The 26,295-nt window shown below is 39.9% G+C and overlaps 1 protein-coding gene across 4 annotated transcripts in view; it reads right to left on the reverse strand.

The window, feature by feature from the left end:
* Positions 1-26,295, reverse strand: part of KIF13B (kinesin family member 13B) — a 125,858-nt gene that overhangs the window by 90,720 nt on the left and 8,843 nt on the right. For all 4 annotated transcript variants that reach the window (XM_085305663.1, XM_085305662.1, XM_085305661.1 and 1 more), the window contains exon 2: positions 24,505-24,598. In XM_085305663.1, the coding sequence (XP_085161789.1) occupies positions 24,505-24,598 (94 nt within the window). The remainder of the gene's footprint in view (positions 1-24,504; positions 24,599-26,295) is intronic.

Genomic DNA, 26,295 nt, shown 5'->3' on the forward strand with positions numbered 1-26,295 from the left:
GGTGCTGTTAATGCCAAGGTCGTGGGTTCAATCCCCTTGTGGGCTTTGCTGAGGGTTGGACTAGATGATCTCTCAAAGGTCCCTTCCAACCTTAACATTCTATGGCAAATCACAGCATATAAATACAATTTAAATAAACTCTACATCGAGATTTTATCAAAATGTAACAATAAACATTTGATTAGGCAATGCTTGGGTTCATGAGTGCATTTGTCACCTGCTTCAACAGCATAAACTCACCTACTTGTCAACAAAAACTATAGAGTCAGATGATTCAAAAATATATCATTTAAATTTGAAGCTTTATTAAAAACAAAAAAAAMCCGGAGCCTCTTTTGAAACCTCTTGCATTGTTCCCAGTATACRGAATGGACAAAATGCAATGTTAACTTATTCAGGGCTGCACCTGTTAGCAGCAGAGGCAGAACTCAGAGGCTTCCTTTACGAGCACCTCCACTCTCGCCAYGTGTTTTATTGCCTGTGATGTCAGCCTAAGGAGTGGTTCAACACAAGGCATTTAGCATTGCAGAGTTTTRGAAAGACAGGAGGAGTAGGGAGACTGCATTCTTAAGACTTCATAAAAGCATATTGACTCACCTTCTCACAGATCAGGCCTCCCTTTCTGCCACTGAATTAACTCAGGTTCGTTGACAGAGCCACTCATGCCAATGCAATCAGCTTTTGGGATATACAGACCTATTCTCACACAGCCTGCATACAGGTCAACTGAAATGCAACAGCAAACAACCTAAAGAAAGCATACTAAAACCGAATCAAATCATTAGCCTTTTATATCTATACTACTAGGCACAATACAGTAAGCGTTACCACCATATTTTATTCATATTTAGAAATACTAAAGCTGGAAAGAGCCATTAGATAGTTAAATTGACTTCCTGACACCAGCTACACACTTATACTCATCACCTGGTACTTGTCTGTAATAGCTCTTTCTGGAAAAAGATTCTTATTCTTGCAAACCAGAGCCCATGGCTTCCTGTGGTAGTTTGTTCCAACATCACCTTGGCTCTTCAAAGCTATGCACAATTCCTAATTTGTATTTGCCTAGCTTTTTAGGCTTTAGAACACATACTCTTGTGACATCTTTCCTGTCTTACAAAGCAACTTTCCAAAATGACAGCACTACCACGCAAAGACATTATGCTGTACTTACAGCCCACAAAGCAGATCACAATTTATGAGGCATTCATAAAAATGAGTCTAGTACCTATAAGGTGAAGTTCAATTTGAGTAAAATAAAGATATCTAAGTAATGAGACAAATAYATACATTCAATAGATACCTATTCACAAAACATGACAGCTTATACTTATTGCTATAATAAGGTAAGTATATTCTACTTGCAAGCCTTTACATGCACTCTCCACATCAACAAGCGAATTAAAAGAATTAGGAAGCAAAGGATAAACAACCAAAGCCATTTTATACTACTGACAAAACTGTGTGACAAAAGACTATCTGCTTTATACCATAGGAATAAACATTTTACTGGATGATTCTAATAAATTCCCAGAGTGAAAAAAAGCCTCAGCAAAGAAGGCTTTTGCAAGGCTGCAACACAATGTTACTGCTTTCACAGAACCGTTTATTTTCCAGGAATGAGTACTGAAAAACCCCTCAAACTCTCCCACAYGTTCAAATAACAAAGGATAGAAATCAAAATTATTTTTCTAGTTTGTGTGATTTAGCTAGATCAACATGCACTTCACGTTTTTATTCTGGAAACTGCAACACTCCATTAAATAGGGAACCCCAAATGCAAACAGGAACTGCTGACAGCCAGAACCTCAGCGATATGGAAACAGTCTCGAGTTCCAGGAGATTCACAGGYAATATCAGTAAACAAGTGGGATAAGATAGAATAGTGAAAATAATTCATCAGTATCACTTTAACTGGTAGAAAATATCCTTGTTATTTCAAACAACTCAAATGCCTCCTATTTACTTTTAACCTTGCAGGATTCACAACTTAAGTAAGCAAGGTTAAGCCAGCATCACTTCATTGCTGACACCGCAGTAGTTTTCAGTAGTAAGTTTTTCACTGAAATAAGCAGTCTTAGATGATCAAAAATAAGGTTTCGATCTGTGTGAGCTCTTCAACCACTGTTAATTAAAATCCTGAAAAAACAGATTAAACTATGCTGAAGCTGTGATTCATGAGATAAACTGTTGCCTGYCTTGTTGGTTCTGTGTGCAAGGTAACCTATATTTAATTGCCAGTCATATAAAAAAAAAGAAGAAAAGAAAACATAAACAATTCAATCTAGCCTATCCAATTTTCTAAGCATGTGGAAAGATGAATTCAGATTCTCCAGAAGGGAAGAACAGCACAACCCCGGAGGTCACAGCCACTGTCAAACTCCTGGAGAGCATTCATAGGTGATTCTTAATAAAGAAGCTTTTAAAAATGAAGAATTTGAGCTATGAAAGTGACTGCAGGAAGGAACCTGTCTGTTCTGCCTGGATCTCACTATAGTTGAAACTCAGTCACTTCGAAGTTCTCTGTACTCGCCCTATTTCAGCTGTTAGGTGGCAAAATAAACCTTCCAGAGGTTTTAAAAGAAAAATCCAGGATTTGTAGCTATTTTATAGCCTAAAGGAGAAATGTTAGTCACCAGACAGAACTGTCACATGTTCCCTGCACTCCTCTGATTCCACGAAATATTTTTCATTTGGTTCACTGTTGCTAAAGAAGATCATAGCTGTTTGATACTTCAAAATAACTACAGTGTTAATACTGACTTTAGCCACATAAAGCAGGTGAAAAAAACATTCCTTCCAAGAGGCAGACTCAATCAAGAGGCAGACTCAACCAAGAAGAGAGCAGATACTGTTTTCTGATGCTTCCTAGGACATGCTAAAGATTGAGACTGGTCTTCTACATTCTAGCCTCAAACATGTACCCTGCACCCCGTATTTCAAGGCAGGAAAAGTGCCATTCAGACTCAATACAGAATCACTGAATGGTTGARGTTAGAAGGGATCTCTGGAGATCATCTAGTCCAATCCCCCTGCTCAAGCAGGGTCACATAGGGTATGTTGGACAGGATCATATCCAGGCGGGYTTYGAAGATCTCCAGAGAAGGAGACCCCATAACCTCTCCRGRCAACCTCTTCCAGTGCTCCRTTACTCTCACTGTAAAGAAACTCCTCCTCATATTCAGAGGGAACTTCCTGTGGTTCAGTTTGTGCCCACTGCCTCTCACCCTGTTGCTCGGCACCACTGAAAGAGTCTCCTCCCATCCTCTTGACACCATCCCTTAAGACATTTATAGACATTGATAAGATCCCCTCTCAGTCTTCTCCAGGCTAAACAGGTCCAGTTCTCACAGCCTTTCCTCACAAGAGAGATGCTCCTKTTCTCTACAAACAGGGCAAAAGAAAAGAGCGACTTGGCTGAGAAGATTAGGAAAATGTGTATTTAGTGGCACAAGTATGGACAGCAGAAGCTTACTCATCAGGACACTTGCAGGATGCACTCTCAAATAGTGGCARTAGACCACAGGTGACCACAGGGATTTGGAGGAGCATAGCGTGTGGATTCAGGAGGTAGCATGTGTATGTGTACGAGCACTACGACAATTGTTCTTAATCAGCGTAGGGTATGCAGCATATGCCGAGAGCCACAGACATGGACAAAATCAAAATGTGAAGGGAACTGCTGACACATTGAGTAAAGGCATTCTTTCCAATCTTTCCATTCTTCTCAGAAAACATTCTCCCCAGTAACATTACGAGAAACTTGAGACACCAATTTTTTGTTTTTGTTAAAATCTGGACTATGTACAAACCTCCTAAACACAGCTTCACATACCAGCTTGGTGTTACAACTGCTCTAGAGCACTCTACAATTGGCTGTATACCATAAAATTAGTAATTCATCTAATTCCACTTCCTTAGTAGTAAGCTGATCCACTAGACAAGAACACTGTTTCTGCAGAAATGAGAATTGAACTCCCCAGAATACTTAAAAATCCAAGAACATAACTGCAGTCTCGATGATGCACCACAACAACAAATGCCCTGCAAAAGGCTTGTGATATTTGATTCCAGAAGAATATATAGCAATGTTCTAATAACAATAACAATATTCTTTTTACTGTAGGAAAATAAAATCAGTTATCTTCCTGTTTCTTCATGGTTAAGAAATGGCTTATCATCCCCCCAGCAAAGGGATTTATACATACAGGAATCAATTCTGCATAAACTGGTTATTGAACTAACACAATTCTCCAAAACTGAAGGTAATACCTTATCGTAGGGTCAGCACTGCYCCTTGCTTCCACCTTTTATAACCTATTTCCTTCCTTTATTGACAGAGTTAACTTGAAGAAAATCATTTAAGACAAGTGAACCCCTTCTCCTGTCATTCCTTCCTTTCCTCTGTAAAGGGAAAAATGATCCAAGTATTTACTCTAGTTACGCAGTACATACTAATGGACTAAGCACTTTAAAAAAGCCRTAGAAGTTCATAAACCTTACAGAAAACAGCTGCTCTGGAGACTCACTTCATCTCCTAGCCGTGACAACAATTCATTAGGTAATATCAGGAAAGTTATCTTTCCATGCTTTTGTTCGCTCAAATGTAAAATCGAGATTAATGCACTGACTGTTTCTAAAAGGTGTTTAAAAATAATCTCTGCTCACTATAGTAAAAGTTCAGACAAAGACCCATGTAGTCTTACATTTACTACGTGCTGGCAAGTGAGAAAACACAGTTCAGGATCACACAACAAATACTAAAACAAGRGCCACAGCACAGAAGCTCTGACACCTTGTTTTTAGTGACAGTCAGTGAAGTATATCCATTCYGTTAAAGTCTTTGCAAGCACTAATTCAACTTACTGAATACCTCTGTTGACAACTCATGATTTTTTGGCAAGTGATGGGATTCGAGATTTTCACAGTCACATCACTAATAAGCTGCTGCCTGGTCAGGAGGTGAGGCAAGCAGAGCCACATGGGAAGCAGATAACACTCTCTTTCCCCCCATTTTGAACTGATTTACTTGTCTTTTTTTCATTTTATGGACTTTAAAAGGCTACATTTTAATTTGGGGGGAAGGGAGAGAAAAAGCTTTCTTTCACATCAGCTTATACTCTAGAACAGACACTGCAAAGCTGTTTTACTCTACTGGCAATGTCCCTAACAAGAACCTGTGCACGCTGCTAATACTACCAGAGTCGTATAGCATTCATTATCCACGCCTGCAGTGCACCTACTCCACACCACTATACGCATCACRGTCTTAAGCCCACTGGATAGGTAATATAAATTCTGCAAGTAGAAAATAAGTGGTTCAAAAAATAAGCGGCAYCAAAAAAAGTAACACCATCTCATGTTCCAGCTTCTAATTCCCATGCCTTCAGAAGGACAAGAGACTTTCATTTACACACAGACACCATGCAAGGAAATACACATTCCATTTTGATCAAACGGTTTGCTTTTTTAATGTTGGCATAACACTCCTCCTGGACAGAAGGAAAAGGAGAAGACCAGAGATAAGAGAGAGGTCTCTGCTGAACAAGCATCTGGACTGCATGCACAGGAAACCCTTTAAATGGACACCGCTTTAGCCTCTGCAGCTACTGCAGGCCGACTGTCTCTACAGAACACTTAGTACCAGATAATGGTCTGCTACAGGTTTGCTTTGCGTTGACAGCGTGGCCTGGTGACCATGCTTCTCCAGGCCAAAGACAACACCATGGCAACAGCTCAAGGTCACTTTTAAGTGAGTTTTTAAAACCATCTTGGGGTCCCTTGCCATCTGCCACTCAAACTTCTTAAATGGTAGGATTTTTAGACAAGGAGAGAATCCTCCCTCCCCCAAGATTCATGAATACTGCTGCTACAATTTTTCTTTTAATGCTTAGCACACAGTAACAGCTTCCATATAAAGCACCAATGGCCAGGGAATTACATACAGCTGCAGCTGCTTGGATTTCAAGTAATTAAATAGAGGTTTCTTTTTAAGGAAGAACAAAGCTCTTACACTATATTGCTATTACCATTAATTTTTCATGCTGGCTTTGTTACTGTATTCTAAAAGGATCTGAACTTAAAATAAGTTTTAAAATGTCTTTTAATAGCATTCTTTAAATCACAATAGAAAATCCCTTTAGCCATTGTTTCAGTGCAAGATTTTTGGACCTTCTGGAGTTCACTGAAATAGATTACCTTCAAGTGAGGCTACAAACTCATTACATTTCATTAGATCCCTGTGCAAATACACAGATTAAAAAAAACTTCCTCAAAAACTTCAGTAAAACTGATACATCTCCATCATAATCATTGCAAGAGAGATTTAGGTTATGGCCATTTCATTTATAACATTTCATAAGCCATTGTATATAGATGGGGAAGACAGCAGGAGAAAACCACAGATTATGTTGTAATTAGTTTCTAGCTAGCCTGGAGACACCAGGACAGACTAAGTTGTGAAGTTAGTTTCTTCTGTGTGATAAAAATTAACTTCATTTTTCTGCAAGCACGAATGTCCTCAATACTTTTCCCCAAAGAATCAAGCCCTTTCTAAGCATTAATCCTCACAATAAACAAGGATTAATGCCTCTATGCAAGTCTGCAACATTTTAAAAATTTGTTAGTGCCACTGAAGCCTGCCAAAAGTTGCAGCAAACGCGCCAAAGTGTGAACAGAACCCAAGGATTCCTAAATATTAATCTTATACTTAACCATTAGAGAACTGTACATCAAGGATTCTAGGTATTTTAACTTGTTGCCTTTCTACTTCAAWTTTTTCAGTTGCAAAAAACCTTCTTGCCTTCTCTGACGCCACTTCTTTGCAGCTGGAAAGCCTTTTTCAAGTCAAACCTTAAAGCTATTAATAATTCTTGCACATCTTCCACAGGCTCTACTTTGCCATGAAACCTGCAAGAAACTGGTCAATGGATGGTTATCTGAGCAGTGGCGTTTCATTGCTAAACAAACTGAATACATTCAAATTACAGCTGCTTTCCAGCACTTTGCTTTATAGTCCTTTTATATTACAAGCTTTTGAAGGTAAGGACTTTGCCTTTGCAGTATCTGTGCAATTCTCAGCATATAGATTGAAGGATTTGCATGTCTGAATACTAAGACAGCTAACTGCTTTGGGGGCAGGTTTTTTATTTTTTGACGATGCAATCAATCCTGCAAACAATACTGTTTATTGCAAAGTGTAAAATGCCATTTAAATCTCCTCTTGGAGTGGCTCTTCACACTATGGAAGCTGCTTCAGTCTGTCATGGGTGGTGACGCATCGGTTACCTACACAGGATCCAGGTGAGTGACTGCCTTGTTTAAAACCTGSTTTACTATGCCTGCCATGTGGTCTAAGATCAAGGATCCAAGTAGCAGTTACAGAACACTTTCAAAATGTAAAGGAAAAGTTTAAGTATTTCAATATCCAGGATTACGTTAGGCTCTTATTCATATTTTAGTTGTAAGCCCCCTTCCTTTCTATCACAGCTTTGGGGACAATTTAAGTCTGGACTACCATATCTGCCTAGAACCCATATTATTATTATTACTAAGGCTCCATTGTAACCTGGTGCATGACTGCCTAATTTTGCTAAAGGTTGTAACCACTAACATGCTGAAGAGCCTCMCAAAATTACCCTGAAAGACAGGCAAGATCTTCCCTAAATGACAAGCAACTGGGATGGGGTGGGGTGGGGTGGGAGAGTCATAGAAATCTTTGCTCATTTGTGACAAGGACCATGGAACACGTCACAGGCCAGGGTGAAACCCGAGAACACATGCAGTTGAGACACTCCTTTGCAGATCAGTGGGATGCCTGTCATTAATGTCCAACCCAGTAAGAACCATCCGAAATATCAATAAATGCATAAACATTTCTAGGTAGCTCACGAGCAGAACTGGAGAGATCTCTGTTAGCCATTTCCTGGCTAGTGATTTTTAATAGAATAAACTATATGCTGCACGCCAGGGCGCAGCGAACAGACAGAGCAGTTCACGCAGCAGGGTGCAGGGCCGCACCTTCATACCCCTAGTAGCATGCACTTCCTTAGATATGGCTATGACATGCCACAGAGCACATTCCCCAGTAGCTGTTGGAGTAAACACCCACAACGGCATCAGGTGTGTCGGAGGCTTCAACCCAGACAGACCCTCTGACAGCAGAKGCAGCCGTACAGGCCTCAGGCTGCAGGGAATGCTTGGGGCCTCTCCAGAAGGCCTGGGCTGACAGTCAGCTGTCCTGCAGAAGGTGTGCTGTTGCTGACAAGTTGTGTATCAGGTAAAGAACTTATGAGAGAAAGTCAGTAGGCTGAGTAGCATCCATGAAGATGAGCAAGAGGTAGACAGGGTATTCTCAGAGACCATACAGCTCCAGGAGTCCCAACCCCCTCCAGCAGTGGAATTGCCGGGGGTTTCTGTGCTGCATAAAACAGTACATCACAACACTGTAGAAGAAGGCTGGAAACTTGTCACTTCTCATGGGAGGAGAAAGGCTCTTACTCCTCTTGAAGACTTGCAGTTGAGGAGCAGGTTTAGTATCCTCCAGGCTAAGGAGCAGCTGGGCATGGCTTCAAGGGAAGCAACTGGTCTGACAGACCCTGTGCCTAGTGGGAACACCCAGAAGTGGTGGTGAGTGATTGTCAGAGTGACTCCCTGCTGCAGGGGACAGAGGCACCTATCTGTCCACCTGACTTCTTGTCTAGTGAGGTTTGTTGCATGCCAGGGCCTCGATTACAAAATATCATGGAGAGACTGCCAAGGCTTGTCCATATGTCAGACTACTACCCTCTGCTGCTCTTCCGTGTGGGCACTGATACCAAGGGCAAACTGGAAACCATCAAAGAGGACTTCAGAGCTCTGGAAGTCAAGGAAGTCATGGTGGTCAAGAGTCTGGGAGCCCAGGTGATTTTCTCCTCAATCCTGCCAATAAGTGGGAAAGATGGAAGGCTTATGGGTAAGGATTAAAACGCACGCTAACATGGGTGACACTGTTGTGGGTGTTTACTACAGGCTACCTGATCAGGAAGAGAAAGTTGATGAGGCCTGCAGATAGCTGGAAGTAGCCTCATGATCACAGGCCCTTGTTTGCATGGGGGACTTCAACCACTCTGACACCTGYTGGAAAGACAACACAGCAAGGCACAAACAGTCCAGGAGGCTCCTGCAGAGCACTGATAACTTCTTGACACAGGTGGTGGAGGAGTCAACAAGGAGAGATGCATTACTAGACCTTGTACTAACAAAGGAGCACTGGTTGGAGATGTGAAGGTTAGAAGCAGCCTTGGCTGCAGTGACCATGAGATGGTGGAGTTCAAGATCCTGCATGAAGGAAGCAAGTCAATAAGTAGGATCACAGTCCTGCACTTCAGAAGAGCAAACTTTGGCCTCTTCATGGAACTACTTAGAGGAATCCCATGGATTAGGGCCCTAGAAGGAAGAGGGGTCCAAGAGAGCTGGTTAATATTCAAGCATCACYTCCTCCAAGTTCAAGAGCGGTGCACCCCTGGGAGTAAGAGGTCAAGAAAGGGGGCAGGAGACCTGCATGGATAAGCAAAGAACTCCTGGCAAAACTCAAACAGAAGAAGAAAGTACACAGAACATGACAAAAAGGACAGGCCACTTGGGAGAATTGTAAGAACATTGCAGGTTTAGCTCAGTTGGTTAGAGTGTGTTGCTGCTAATGCCAAGGTCGTGGGTTCAATCCCCATATGGGCTATGCTAAGGGTTGGACTAGATGATCTCCAGAGCTCCGTTCCAACCTTACCATTCTATGATTCTATGACTGGGGAACACTGGAACATTAGGGAAAACATGGGCCCACTGCTGAATGGGGTAGCTGCCCTGGTAATGAAGGATACAGAGAAGGCAGCATTAYTGAATGCCTTCTTTCATCAGTCTTTACTATTAAGGCCAGCCCTCAGCAGTCCCAGAGCCTGGAGACAATAAAGTCTGGAGAAAGGAAGACTTTCCCTTGGTCGAGGAGGATCAGGTAGAAATCACGTAGGCAAACCTGACACCCACAAATCCATGGGCCCTGATGGGATGCATGCACAAGATCTGCCARCTTCCTCAGCATTTATTGCTAGTCCACTCTCCATCATTTGGAAAGGTTATGGAGAACAGGAGAAGTGCCTGAAGACTAGAAGAAAGGCGGTATCACTCCAGTCTTCAAAGAGGATGACCCAAGAAACTACAGTTCAGTTAGTCTCACTTCCATCCCTGGAAAGGTGATAGAACAACTTATTCTGGGTAGATGAGAGGAGAGCTGTAGATGTTGTCTACTTTGACTGCAGCAAGGCTTTTGACACCATCTCCTGTAACAGTCTCATACGCAAGCTCAGGAAGTGTGGGTTAGGTGAGTGGACAGTGAGGTGGACTGCGAACTGGCTGAATAGCAGAGCTCAGAGGGTTGCGATCAGTGGCGCAGAGTCTAGTTGGAGGCCTGTAGCTAGCGATGTCCTCCAGGGGCGAATACTGGGTCCAGTGTTGTTCAACGTATTCCTCAATGACCTGGATAAAAGGACAGAGAGCCTCCTCAGCAAGATGGCTGATGATACCAAGCTGGGAGGAGTGGCTGATATATCAGAAGGTTGTGCTGCTATTCAGAGAGACTTGGACAGGCTGCAGAGTTGGGCGGAGAGGAACCTCCTGAGGTTCAACAAGGGCAAGTGCAGGGTCCTGCACCTAGGGAGGAATAACTCCAAGCACCAGTACAGGTTGGGGGCTGATCTTCTGAAGAATAGCTCTGCAGAGAAGGACCTGGGAGTGCTGGTGGATGACAAGTTGACCATGAGACAGCAATGTGCCCTTGTGGCCAAAAAGGCCAATGGTCTCCTGTGCTGCATTAGGAAGACTGTTGCCAGCAGGTCGAGGGAGGTGATCTTGCCCCCTCTACTCAGCCCTGGGGAGGCCTCATCTTGCGTACTGTGTCCAGTTCTGGGCTCCCCAGGACAAGAGAGACATGGAGCTTCTGGAGAGAGTCCAGCGTAGGGCTACAAAGATGATCAGAGGGCTGGAGCATCTCCCTTGTGAGGAAAGGCTGCGAGAACTGGGCCTCTCTTATCAATGTCTACAAATATCTTAATATCTTAATATAAGGTGTCAAGAGGATGGGGGGGAAGACTCAGTGATGCTGAGCAACAGGGCAAGAGGCAACAGGCAGCAGCTGAAACACAGGAAACTTGAATATGAGGAAAAGCTGTAATATGAGGGTGACAGAGCACTGGCACAGGTTGCCCAGAGAGGCTGTGGAGTCTTCTTCTCTGGAGATATTCAAAACCTACGAGGATGCAATCCTATGCAACATATTTTAGGTTGGGCAGGGGGCAGGGGGAGGTTTGGACTAGACGATCTCCAGAGGTCCCTTCCAACCTCAACTATTCTGTGATTCTATTTTCATCAAGTGCTGTGGAAGATGTTTCAGGTGTAGCAGTGGAACAGTTAACTGAATTCAAGACTTGATACAGTGAAGAAACAGGAAACTTATCTCTCTAGAAATTAAAGGTACATCCACACTTATTGATGAAGAAAAATCCAGTGCCTTTTACTCCCCACATGCAGACTTCACCTTTTCTGAAGACCAGTGTTACTTCACATGATACCTAGAACATTCAGTCTTTATTCAAAATTCAGCAGGTTTCAGGACCAATCTGCAGAATACTGAAATGCTGGATCTTTGCCACAGAAGGCATGGGTCATATGATACATGATGAAAACATGAAAGGACTTATGTCCTATCTCCAGTGCTCAGGAAAGCTGAAATCTTTGCCATCCTTCAAAGCTTGTTTGTACATGAGCCAAAGCAGTCACAGCTAAAATATAAGACACATGTAGCACTGAGGCAAAGCACTCATCTTAATTTGGAGTGTCTTTGGGTCCCTTTACAGTATGAGAGATTAACTAATTTTTCATTTATAGTAACAGAATTATTTGTGATGAACACTTGACAAATGTGGTTCGCTTTTTTATTTTTGGATGGATATTTTGCTAAATATAATCTACCAAAAGACAATGACTTGTTTCTTGCTAATAATCTCCTACAAATTAGGTTACAATTAACTCTTGACATCTCTACTGCCTTGAAAAGGAACCTGTCTCTCACTTTCAACAGACATTAATTGGATAATACTATACAGTGACAGCTAGTATTTATTTCAAGGACTGTCAACTTAGTTCCTGCATCACAGCTAGTAAGGTGTTTTCTAAGTTGTTCCACTCCAAATGAGATCACTAACAATATACAAACAACCTATGATTTCATTCATGTGCAGGGCTACATGTACATGTAAGACTGCCACCAGTAAGGCTGCTATCACCATAAGAGCAATCCTAAAAAGTCCGGGACCTCCATTATCTCTCAGCTCTCCAAYGAGCTTACAGGCAGCTGACCTCCCAGCTCAGCAAACTGGCCTGTGAAAAGTTCCCACAACCCCAGAGGTGCCATTAAGCAACATCCTCCGAAGGAGCTGCTGACACGACCTTACCTGGAAAAGTATCATCCAAGAACCTGAACAGGGACTGGAAGCAAAGAGAAGGAAAACAAAGGTATCAGGAAACGTTTAATTACAAAGCATGTGATGTTCTTAGTTCAAGAGCCTAACATGGTTTCACAAGAGGTTGTACCAGGATATACCTCCCATGATATCAGAGAGCTCTAGCAGTTTCACCTTGCCACTACCTCAATAAGAGTAAAGTGCCTCAACACATAAGCATGAGACTGTTTATTGTCCCTGGAGAGTCCCTCCCTCAGAGGACTATCCCTTTCCCCTCTTCCAAACTGCTTATGACAAAGTGCTACAGCAATGATTCAGCACACAGAAACGTGCTTGCTCTGTATCACACATATCCCTGTATTACAGTGTAAACCTTTGGCTCTACCAACCTGGCACAATTCTTGCATTGGATACGGCATAAAAGACCTACCAGTGCTGTTTCTGCAGTTGGATTAAATATGTATTAGCAGCAAAGACATTTTAGTGGTGACAGAAAGAGATCATTGCTACAGGTGGAAAACTTTGCAGGTATCTGTTGTACAGGCTGCAATGAAGCTAGTATGTAAGGTTTAAGAATGAAGTAACTGCATAACTCTTTTCCTGTTGTCAGTAGCATAGATACTATGTCAGATAGCTCGTAGGTGGTAGAGACAGTTGTAAGTCTGGGCTGGTATATAAGTGGTTTCAGTGGATTAGTAATGCAACCAAGTAATTGCTTCCTCCCTGAGCCACACTAATTTCTCTCTTCTCTGCCATGAGATTTGCATAGCTTTTTTTTTTTTTTTTTTAATATGTGCTTTATTTTCCTGCTCAGCTTGCTACAGAACCTCCTTCCTGTGGCACCATAGCCACAAGCTCTGCAAAGTTATTATCTTGAGATGCATTTTTAAGAAGTCAGAACTATACAAGCGACCAGATGAAACTTTGACACCAATCAAAGAGCTGAGAAGAACAGACAAAGGCCTTCATATCAGGAGGATACTGGACAGGAAAAGCAGCCAATTCATACAYCATTATTTTATCTCACTATTTTATCACCTGTCATATTAGGTAGAATTTTTGTAAATAATTATATTTGTTACAAAGTACAAATGAAGTTTAGATAGTTACAATCTTTAAATAATGTTTTAAAAAAAATCAGAGCTGAAAGTGCTATTCAGATAAAAGCTGGGTAGATACCCAGTTTCTACATTTCATTAATCTGATCATCACAGTAGAGCTACTTCTGCTGAAGAACAAACAAAACACTGGCAGAAGCCTGTGAACTCTCTGGAACGAGGAAAAAAAAGAAAAAGAAGTGCTTTTTAAACAAGTAAAAGGCTAAAAAATGAAAATACATGGACTAGTCTAAGAACCTCAGACAGCACGCATTAAGTTGCAGGGCTTGTTTAGTCACTACTACAATACAGAGGCTCTGAGTTCTGTCCTAATTATACACTAGCAAAAGAAATTTTCTGTTTCAAAAAACCCCAACCCTCTCCAAATAATAATAAAAAAAACATGTTTAGTCAAAATCCCAGATCCCTAAAGCAGCCTCTGCCTTTGTCACAAGACCATCCTTCCTCTCCCTGGAGATCAGCCCTCTTCCTCTACATTCATTCAGCCAAGAAATCACTACTCGACCTGATTGCTTCTCTCCTCAAAGGAGTACTCAGAGGGTTATGCTTTGCATTTTTGTAACATGTTATACGCTTATGAGAGCTGTCATGAGCTTTAAAGCACTAATTAAAGCAATGTTACTTTACATCATCTATTTTCACAACACTGAATGCAACATTCACATGTTCACCACAACACTGCGCAGGAAGTCAAAGTTGTTATATATAATCAGACTTTGTCATGCTCCATACTGAAAGAATAAAGACAAAACAAGTTGGTTTAATGTAAATTATAACCAGGGGAGAATGGTTTGGGACCTCTTAAAAAAAAAAAAAAAACAAACAGCATGCCTTTTAGGAGGAAGCCATCAGCCGTCATACCTCTGCAGCTTCTTTTCAGCAACAACCGACATTCCAACCCAGAGGGAAGGGTGCAGCATCACTGCCCTTGCCCGAGCAGCAGATGCTGCATTCCTGTAGACCTAGCTCATGGAAAAACAAAAATACCTACAAAATATTGATTGTTGATTCCTCCTCACAGGAAAACGTGAGAAAACTGTCCCTTTATTTCTTTAATGTCCACTGCAATTAAGAGTTTAAAAAAATTATATATTACAGCAACTCTTGAGGTTCAACAGCAATTGCAATTTTCACTTCTTATAATAAAAGCTTGCAAGTGAAGATATACAGAAACACTTTCCCCTGAATTCAGTATTTCCAACTTTACAGAACTATAAAATGGGGGCTGAATCAAGCTCACTTTAAATGTAATGGAGCATTAAGTGTAAAGCAGTGACCCTCTGAACTTTTCATTCTAAAATTAGCACCACCACAAACAAATTACAAGTTTCCTCAACTTACTTGATGCACACAAATAACCCCCTTCTCAAAAATGCGTCTGAAGTTTCTCAGGACAATGAAGATAGAACACTAAAAGGTTCAGGATTTCTCCTCTTCATTTCCCCTCACAAGACCTTTAGCAATCTGGAGAACAAACCCTATCATTTCTTTATATTCCATTTTCCAATAACTAAGGAGTTCAGAAGACTACATATGGTATTATCTATGTATATATTCCAGCTGTCCATAAAAGGACATGCACTACTATCACTACTAAACTCACAAATAGTTAATCGGCTTTTCAGGAGAGGATCAAAGCTCACGTTAGCACTGTCCTGCCACAGATACTTGACTTTCAACATTCAAACCAGCTTATTTCAAATTAGCTTGAGGGATACAGCTACACAACCTCAAAAGACTGTAGCAAAGACAGTAGGAGCTGTTAAGTATGAACAAACTACTCTATTATCATTAATCAGTCAAGTCAGATGGCAAGAAATATCCTGTCTTGTATCCTTCTCTGATATCTCATAATCATACTAATCTGAAATCAAGATTTTGCAAAACTGTTAAGCATAAAAGTAGTTTAAGTGAGTTAAATAGACTCATTTTCACATACATTTTCTTAGGGCTTGTTCTTAAAACTAGTAAGAACTTACTTTGCAGGCTTGAAATCTCAGTGAATTTGGTAACTATCTGCTGACACTCCAAACACAGCCCCATGCTTTGGCTGTAAAAGTTGTTCTGAACTGTTTCTATCACCTTCCACAGAATTCCGTGGCTCCAGCCACCAAAACAATCCTTCAGCCTGCGGGAGTATTAATCAGTGCCACTGTGACCACTAAATAGTCTCACTTTATGGATTATTACTTCAGAGTTAAAAATTATGGTGAAATAATTTCAATGACACCAACAGCTGCAACATTTTTTCAGAATATTAAAGATTGATCTTAAAATCAAGTTCACTCTCTCATCCTTGTTCATTTCTTCCCTCAGTCTATGTCAATTAGGCTGGCCCCGTACTTACCTCGATTTAATTTGTTTTAACAGGAAATATACTATTAAGCCTTTAAAGACTTCTGTTAACACATTCAATCAACACTAAAAACAAGTATTCCAAACTTGAAGCTCAGTTTTCACTATTTATCCATCATTTGGCTGTCTTGTCCAAATAGCTAGAGTAATCTGCTAGTTTCATTTCTTATTTTCATACATTCAGAGCTTTGAGTTGACTTATACTAACTCAAAGAGTTACTACAATCAAATTAAAGTTTATGCCCTTTTAAATTATTTTCATAGAGGATGAAACCAACTGCAGCGAAGTCAAAAAGCCAAAGACTGTCACTGAGCCGAATTCCAACCAATTCTTCTTAAAGTAATTTGATTTGCAGGTTTTAACTCGTAGTGAAGAAAACAACTAAAACACATCCATCTCCTGGCAGCAGCCTGATATTCCAAGCCTGAGGTACAAATTAGCTTAAAAAAATGTAAAAAGTTTCTGAAAATTGCTAGAAAAGTTTAAAAGCTGTACTTCACTCAGATACTAGCATGTTCACTGTTTTAGCCTCAATATGCCACACACAGGGTTTTTTCTTTCCTTCTTTTTCTTTTTTTAAACACTTGGAACCGGCTTTTACTACCAAAAACCAATTTGCAATGAGAAGGAACCACAAATTACATTGTGTTTGCTGCAAAAGTCCACTTCTTAGATAAGACACAATCAGAAACCCTAGCCAACTGAGAGCAAATCTGCATGAAGGTCAGGCTGCTTAGCAACTATCACCATCAAGCTCTACAAAGCAGAAAACATTGTCTGCGAGCAGGTTGACAACGTTAAGAATACTCCATAACTTGCCGCTAGATATCATATGCTATAAAAAACCTTCAGTTTAAAGAATAATTAAAGCTGCAGGTACTTTATACATATTAGATTTTAAGAGGAAAAAGTACTAGAATTTAGTAATCCAAGAGATGGAAGTTGAAAGCTATACTTCAAGTACAGCAGACTATCACAGATTTTGTCAGATCAGCAACCAGATTAAAAAAAAGCTTCTTTCATTTTCAACTAAGGAATGTAAGTTGGCCCAGGACCATTCTTAGCGGTGCTGCGCACTTCTAAGTCTCACTTCAAGAGGCTCTTGTTAAAATTAATTTTCATTTACATTATGAGTACACAGTTCAGCAGGTAATCCTAATTTGCTATGGCTATGTTAGTCATAACAAAGGTACAAATAGGTGTGACCCATATTGGGGAGAGAGAAAAAAAAAGTCCACTTAAAAAAATACAGCCTCACAGTTGCATTTTCTTAAGCAAAACAAAACAGGATAAAGTTCTTTCTTAAACACACTGACATACACACAAACTGRTAGCAGAGTTTTGTTAACATTTTTGTCTACAGCAAGAATTCATGGATTGTTTCTGCCTCCCATTTTCACTTTTGCTCAAGCTAAAGCATTTGAGTTGTAGCAYATACACTTCTTTACAAGTGTGACTTAAGTGCAGCAACCACCTTCTCTCCTGGCAAAACTCCTACTTTGTAATTTTGTACAAGATAAGGATTTTACATAGCAAGTATTCACCTCCTTGTGCAATCTAATACTTCACTCCTTAGAACCAGAGGCTCATGAGATGCACAGCAACAGAGCCTTGAGCGTTAGCTGCTTACTCCTGCTGTCCTCCAGACTGCCTCTCTTCGTTGCCTGTCCCAACTCCTTTCTGGTTTAAAATCTCTCTAGGACAGATAAACAAATGTCTTTCAAACTTCTAAGCAAGAACRGGATTCCRAGGTACTCTAGGAACTCAGAAGTTYWTATAYACACAATTTTTATATCAGAAGGCATTTTTCAATCAGATATAAATCGCTCTGGTATCTGAATGAGTAAGTAAGGCAATATGCTCCTTAATCTAGGTTTAATACAACAATAAAGTCTTCTAATAATAGACTTCAAAAGTAATARCTTTCTGAGAAATCTATTCAGTCATTAAATGACTGTTAGTTTGAAAAGGTAAGGCTTAAAAGTTTGGATTTTTTTCCCCCCATGTAAGACAAGACTGTTYAGTAGTGATCAACAAAGAGCAGCAACACTTCCTTGGGGTAATACAACAGAAATAACCATATTACAGAACAATGCCATGCCTGAAGTGAAAGTTGCATGCACACATGCAACAAAGCTGCACAAGCAAAGCTAGCAATATAGGAAAATCTCATAGCACTGTTTCTGCAAACATTTTGGAAACAATTTCCTGTAAGCTGTTTYGTGCCCACAAAATACCAACATAGATAATGAGGGAGTCAGGCTTCCCCTTCTTCTGGATGTCAGCTATCAGTCTTGGGACTACAAACCCGCTCCCTTCCTCCCCCCACAACTTCCTGGAATGTTTCTGCATTAGGAAACATTGCACAGATYTGCTCACTGCAAGACAAAGCTGAACTAACATCTGACTCATAAATTTCATTCTCAGCCAAAGCTTTACATACTAGCAACGAATCTGTACCCACATAGCAAGCAATTCCTCTTCCGCGTAAGGACRTATACACAGCCAACTGTTGCCTAAGATTAGGCAGCTCTCCAAGCAGTTCTTATCTAAGGCCAGGCAGGACCCCAGTGCCTTCTTAAGAAGACCTGTATGTTTTCTCATCAATATACATATCAGTAAYTGTCTTTCATCATTTTCTTGGGTCAAATCCCATTCCCAATGATTAGTTTTTCCAGTCCATATTTATATGCACATAAGAGTACATGTATAATAATGCTAGCACTTCCTCTCTAGGCACCTTCAATTTCTGCACATTATTCTACCAAAAAGGAGASCTGATTAATTGTACAAAAATAGTCATATACTATAAACTAGACAAACAGCATCATGATATTTTCAATTTTTGCTAACCCTTCCTTTGGTTGCAGTTTTTGTCTACCATTCCACACATATTTTTATATATATATACACACATATATATACATACACACATATATATATATATCAAATATTTCACCGAACTGCACGAGAGATGTGTGCTTCTTCCCCTCATAAGGAGGCAATTTATTTGTAATGTGCTAATGCAAATTTCTCACTCTTTAATGTACAGTTTCATCACCTGCCACACTACCTGTATTTATAGTTTTTGCAAAAATTAAGAGATCAATTTATGTGCAAGTTTTACCACCTCACCATTCAGGCAGTTCCTGCCCAGTCTTCTATACCAAGATCAGCATTTTAAATTTTTATCAAGAGCGCAAGATCTGTAACTCCACAGAGCACGAGCTGTTAAGCTGTAACTTATTTTCAGYTTTTAGTGGGCTTTAAAGGTTTTCAAGTCCTACTGAAGAGGCACACAACACAGAGTCAAACAAAACCCTGCTTCACCTGTGCTCCGAGCAGACCAGAAATTGCGTAACAGCTAATGCAGCGCCAAGCACGAGCTGATCCTGCCTCGGAGCAGGGCTCCCTGGTGCTGTCTCGACATCATGGCAACAGGATCACAAGACTTCTGGTTAACTGAGAGCAGGCAGAGGGAGCTTGTGTGCGCTTGCACAAACTCCAAATGCTGGTTTTTGGTAATTGAGGGAAAGGAAAAAAAGTGAAAAAGATCATATTTAGTTCTAAATAAAATTTCTAAACTGTGTGCTGCATCTATTATCTAACATATATCTAGGCATTTTATAAATTTCCCAGATAGATTAGATTACAAAGTATGGCCCTAATAGATACATTGTAATTCCCTGAACCACAGTCTTAGTGTTTTTTACTTAGCAAGTTCTTGCAATTCTCTATATAATTTTTTTTAATTAAAAGTTGCATATTTCTGTTAGCATTCACCCACTCAACTCTTGACCCTCCAAGATGCATGAAGTAACGACACATGGTCTTTGGGACTTTTTGGTAATTATTTTCCAGTACCATTATTTTCTTCTCTTTCAGTAGCTGAATCTTTAACAACTTTCTGTCTTGGTCCTAATCTGCATTTCTTCAAAAGGATTCTTCAGCTTTCCAAGGCAAAGAACTTTAATCCAAAGACAAACCACATAAARATTTCACTGGGTTGTCTACTTCAGCCCAAGTGCTGCTTAAAGTCTGTCATTCCTGCAATTTTTTCCCTACTTACTGCCTAAGTTTTTTTTTTTTTCAGTCCTACTAAATTCTATGGGCATTGATTTCACTCAAAAATTTTTTAACTTCGCTTAGTTAAATCTTTCTCTTCAACAGTACTATTGATTATTAGYAGCCTTTACAAGGTAAGCATTATTTAGCCATAGCTCTGAAAAGGGCCCTTTTTTGATTGCAGGWGAAGTAGTCCAAAATAATTTCTCCCCACAGATCCTTTTCATGGCTGTCATTTGTCTCAGAAGGAAAAAGGGAACTGRAATGGCAGAGGAATCTTACTAAAGTATTCCTTCATGAGAAAAACATCCCGGGCATCATCCAGCGCATTCTACTTCACWGAGGTAGAAATCAAGCTCAGGTGTAGAAAGGCTACAGAAACCCTCAAGCCTGAGCAAGATGCTAGGACATCTCTGCTCATTTTTTCAGAACTTCCTAGAACACAATCACATAGAGTTTTAAGTATCTCAGCTTCATGATCAAAAATATTGTCTGTGTGAATATACAAAAGGAAACTGGTATAGACCTAGGAACAAATATCTTCAATCATATTTGGGTTATTTTATATTAATAAGGATACTCAATTATGGAAATAATCTGCTACTAAGCACTGACTATACAAACATTATAACAGCTGAAAAAGAAACATAAACATCTAAGCCTGGTTTAATACACTTACTAACTTCAATTAGCTCCGCTTGTTCCCTTGAATAGCTTTTGCCCTGTGTCAGTCTTTGGAATCTCTCTGTTCTGTAACACAAACAGTAGAGCACTTACAAACCACAAATTTTGATGAAAGTACACAGAATTCAGAGCTCCTTTCACTTTTAAGCATATCCTCTTAATAAAAGAGTTCAAAGGTAGTCTACTCAGAAGATTAACTGCCTTTTTTTTCCCCCAGGTATCACTGCTCTTTCATAGCCTGTGCTAAACTGAAATCTGATTTCTGACAGTTTATCAGTTAACACCAGAGCTGTGCCTGCAGCATATATCAACATCCCCATAATAAAATTCCCTTGTCTGCAGTCAAAAACAAGCAGTATTAGTCTTTTTAATACGTCTTGTTTGAGAGATRTAAAATGACAGCACAAGCAAATAGATAACAAAAATATTGGTACAAATTTAATAGCCTACAGTAAGTACAGTCTATTCACAGACTTTTCAAAACTCATTCTTATAAGCATTCCCATTACTATGTAGGACTTATCTATTCATTTCAATCCAAATGAGTTCACACCCTCTTCCAAGCCCTAACCACCAAGTAATAATGCTATGAGTAATCTGCAGCACACAGTTAATCTTGTGTCCATAAAGAAACTTTAACCCTGACCTTTGCAACAGAGAAAACAGACAGCTACATAGAGCAAAAGAAAGCAGGCAAGTCATGCTAATGATACTACTCATTTACACAATCTCTGAAAGTTCACATACCCTTGAAAGGGAGAAGGGGAGATTTTGATTTAAAAGGATCATTTGGGGAAAYTGAAGAGAAACAAAACTCAAGGCTCTGTGGCAAATAACTTTGTGAAAGCATCTAAAGAAATGTTGACCACTTCCAGGCAGTATAATTTCTATTTTAATACAAGAAACCACCACTCAAYAGCCCCCCCACAGTTCCAAGGTTTTGTTGCATTGCCTACCAGTCTGCAGGTTATCCTATAGATTTTAAAATTGATTTACTGTACACAATCAGATTACAGAAACCTGCACTGCACTAGTAAAGACTGCTCAGTAAAACAACTGGCTGCATATCTGTCTCTCAGGAAAAGTCATTCCTTGGTTAAGAAGCATTTACAGGAGGATGCAAGATTCTTGAAGCTGTATAAAAACAGACTTCCTTTTAAGTCTAAGCATTTTACACGCTTTTTTTTTTAGGTCTCAAGTCACTGGAGAAATAAGTAAATATTATATTCAGGTTGTAGGTGCAGGGGAAACTGAGGCTGAGTGGCTGTCACCTAGATTTTCAAGGATTCTGAATTTTGAATACACAATTTGACAGAGCTCATTTCAATGGCAACTATGTCAACTGAATCCTCCATCTCCAAAAATTTCAAGTCAAGTATCTGTAAAAGTATGAAATACATAAAGAGAGTAGACATTTCTGGTTTTACATGCATTCATTCCCCAAGCTCACATGGGAAACCAGAGGCTGAGGTGGGTATATCGGTAAGAAACTCCACAGGCTACTTCTCTTCTTTAACTGAAAGATAACTGAGAACATCTCAGATATTTGTCATTTTAACTGATCTGGCTGGAAGAGAGTTTTTGCASATGGATAAGCATATAATGTAGAACTCTTTGGCCTTCACCACCTTGCAGAGACAGGACAAACACKTGGTAACTCTGTGACCCAGGCTAATTGGCACATTGAACTATTAATTTAAACCTACGCATCTCCCAAACCCGGTTTCCACCACAGAGGACAGAAAAGGAAAAACATGCATTTTTCCAGAACTCTCAGGTTGTTTTTCCAAATGTCACTCCCTGTCAGTGAGGGACTGTGTCCTGACAAACAGGGATGGGACTGATCAGAGTTCTAGTTGTAAATTTTTTTTCTCTAGTTCTTAAGTTGACCCTGGGATATTAATGAGAAAGGTAGGCAAGTTCTTGAGATTTTCAAATTTATCCTGCTTTGCAAGCGTTTAAAGAGTTTATTCACAATATTGTTTTTTATTTTGATTTTCTCTATGGGAGTAAAAGCATTCTAGATTTGTCAGAAATTGCTGAGATCACTCTGAACACTAGACAAGTCTAAAACCAAAATAATGATATTACAGCACAAGGCAAAGCTACTGACCACAGATTTGGAAACAAGCGAACTAAAGCATAAAAAACAAACCAAACCAATGAAAACCCTAAAACCAATCTTTCCGTTAGGTTGATATTTAGGATTGCTCTGACTTAGCTGCAAAAGCCAAGAATTCAATGCCTGCCTATCTCAAGGGTGTTAGACTGTAGATAGGTGAATCTTTGGGCAGTTACAGGGCCTCCACTTTTCTCTCTTCTTTTAATCAGCCCATATAAGTTTATTACRTTGGCTGCTTAGATTGGCAATGGGCAGTTGTGAAAATGCAAATGAAGTATTCCTCAGTCTGGTATGTTGTTTTCCTCACACTAGACTCACTACCTTGTCTGGGATTCAGTTCAATTCAATTGCCAACCGATTCCTCCCTTGCCAGGGGGTACGATTTGCATTAYGAATTCTCTCATGGCTTAAGTACGAACATTTTTAAACATATATTAGTGAGTATAAACTATGCAATATTTCACTGGTTCTTAATGCACCTAACTAACGTGGCCTTTAAGTATTTCATTTTCCTAMCATTTTTAACAGTTGCAACGGCTCAAATTAACACAGGTACTCAGGAGCTAAATAGTGCATGTTTCTGGAGGTGGCAGATACTAGAACAAACAAAAAACATCCATAACATGCAGCCTGCTTGTTTTTGAGCAATTCAAAGCTTTACTCACTCTCACACTAAAAGAAGTCTTTCAACTGAAGTCAGTAGAAACTATATACTGAACTTTATTATGTTTGCTCTTCTATTTAATACTGCTGGGAGGTTGAGAAGTTTAGATCAGATAAAGAATACTTTTACTCACCACTGCTGTACAGTACAGTCTTACATGACAAAACGACATGTTGCATTTAAACAAATCTTAGTGTTTAACTGAACTTCTCTTATTTCTGTCATCCCTTAAGACCACATCCCTGTCTTCTTCCAGAAAACAGATCATAATTGTACTTTTCCAGTATTGTTTTTTTGCCTTTTCTTGTGCCCCCTCCCCCCTTTTTTTTTCTTTTAAATGCATATGTTTTTCCATTTCCTCCCCTTGTAAATAAGGAATATATTAACTAGTCACAACCCCCACTGTATCAATCATTACAGGTCTTTTCACATCTCACTCTAAAAAATTTAGCAAATCTATGCCAGCTTCTACGTAAACTGGCCACTTTCCATAAACTGGCCACTTTCCAAGTATTTTTGATTCATGTAACACCCCACTATCAAGCTCCTGCTATAGCTACAGCTCTTCAGTATGTCTTCCTTTTCCTTCTTACACATTGTATATAAGACCATTATGAAAAAATAACTGTGGTAAAGACTTATTTCATTCCAAAATGACAAAGCGTGCCCTGCTCAAATTATTTTGTAGATTTAAATCTTTTCACACCCATAATATCACATGARGAAAAAATTAAGTAGTTGACAGACCCATTAATTGCTAACACTTTTTTTAGGGCAGAAGGCAAATRCTCATTTCAAAATGCAGTAAGCACTAGGTTTTCAAAGCATCTTCCCCAGCATGGTAAAGATCAGCCTTATTTTATAGCTGATGGTAACTAAATTGCAGAAGGCATTTTTTTTTGTTTTATTTTTAAATGAAAGCCCTCTAGCAAAGCCTACATTTCTCAGTAGTTAGCCTCATATATAATTTATGAAGCCTGACCTTCCTAATTTAAAAATCTTACCTGGCATCTCCTTTTGAAAGGTTGGTGTTTACAGGATGAAGAATAACCTTGTTTGCATCCACATCCACCACACATTTTGTATGCAGRTCGAGCTCTATAAAGAAATGAGAAAGTGTCAAATGCTGCTCCTAAAGCTTGAGGATTATATACACCATTACTTCCTCTAGAAATAAAATTTATTCATGCAGTCTGACAGCCACCCATCAGCTACAGAATAGAAACAGGACTATTGCCAAACTCCACTTCTGAAGGCACTCTGCTGGGATAATTTTGTTCAGCTTTAAAGCAGGCACTCTCMGAAACAAGAAAGTGCACTTAGGCCTTACCAAAGGCAATATAAAATTTCTTCTGGGGAAGGAACCATTGGGCATGGTACTACTTTGACAGCTCTTCTTATTGCTGTCTCAATGCCTTGCATGCTCAGAGGGAAAGCTGCCCCTACCATCTGCAGCATATTTTTCTGGCCACTGGTATGATGCTACAGCTTGCCACAGCAGCTGACAGTCCCAAAGCACCTGCTCAGTGAAATTCAAGTCCTATCAAAAACATTTTAGATGCAAGTGTGTAAAAAAGGACTTATCCTTTCCCCAGACTCCAAGTAAGCTGGAAACCCCAACTCTTCCAACTTGCCCTAAGGAATGAGATACATAGTACAAGTAATAAGAACATTTGCAATAGATGAGAAATCTCAGCAGCAGAGGTGGGGAAAAGAAAATAAAAGCTTCAGATAATATGACAATCATCCAAGTTATCCACAAAATGACAAATCAAGTCAGATATTAGAAAAGAGAAAAAGCAAACAGTCATTTCCAATTAAAGTTACTGCCTGCAGACACAGGGGTCTGGACGTAAGCAACCCTTGCCAGTCCCATGCTCTACAGCCTGATGCTGAATCTGGAAAGTGCATGTGAACATCGATACCTACATACATGAGATGTTAATCACACCTAGCAGGGCACTCTGCAAAGCTCTCACAGGCTATGATGCTGAGGAGCTACACAGAATAACCTCCACACAGTGTTCAGGACAAAAGAATCACCAAAATATGACTATGTCTAATGATATTAATTGCAATCCTCTTCCTTCTTCATCTCTCATCTTTCTGCCTGTGTCATCTCTACTTGCTCCCTCACCTTGCAGTACCACACAAACTCTGACTGCAGGTCTTTCGGGCAAAGCCCACAGATCTTAATTTACTGCATGGCACCTTACAGTTTTGGTTTTTTTTAAAAAAAAAACAACAACATAATAGGTTTCTCTCTCTCTCTGGCATTTTTTGCAAGAAATTTTATAGGTCATTCACCATCTTAAACACAACAGAGAAAGCCAAAGCTCAAAATTACTGCTCACAGCAAGCAGTYACATGAAACTGAAATCCTTCTGAACAAAACTACTCCTCTGTTATTCGAGTGTGCTTTTGCAGATGTAATGGACAGACAAGTTTCAAAGGCGGGTGTTTATTTTACTTTCTCTCCACACCCTGAAAACCAATTTACCTATCATTAATACGCAATGCATGCTTGCTTAGATGAAGTTATATTATTCGTAATTCCCAGATCTGACAAGCTGCTTTATCTTGGCCTGGCTGGTTAGTGATTAACATSCTGTATTGCAGTGACCTGCTTTTCCTCAACTACTGAAGATTTTTATACTCTGCCTCCCTTATGCAAAGCATAAGGTACATCCACCCTGTTCACAAGCAGTAAGCAGTACGGCCTCATCCTCCACCTTCAGCTTTTGAGAGAGAATATTCATTGTAGTTTTGCACCCACAGCTGTGCACTGGACTCAA

Source organism: Rhea americana, unplaced genomic scaffold (genome assembly GCF_003343005.1).
Source record: "Rhea americana isolate MKP2758 unplaced genomic scaffold, rheAme1 scaffold_225, whole genome shotgun sequence".
Taxonomy (NCBI): Eukaryota; Metazoa; Chordata; class Aves; order Rheiformes; family Rheidae; genus Rhea; species Rhea americana.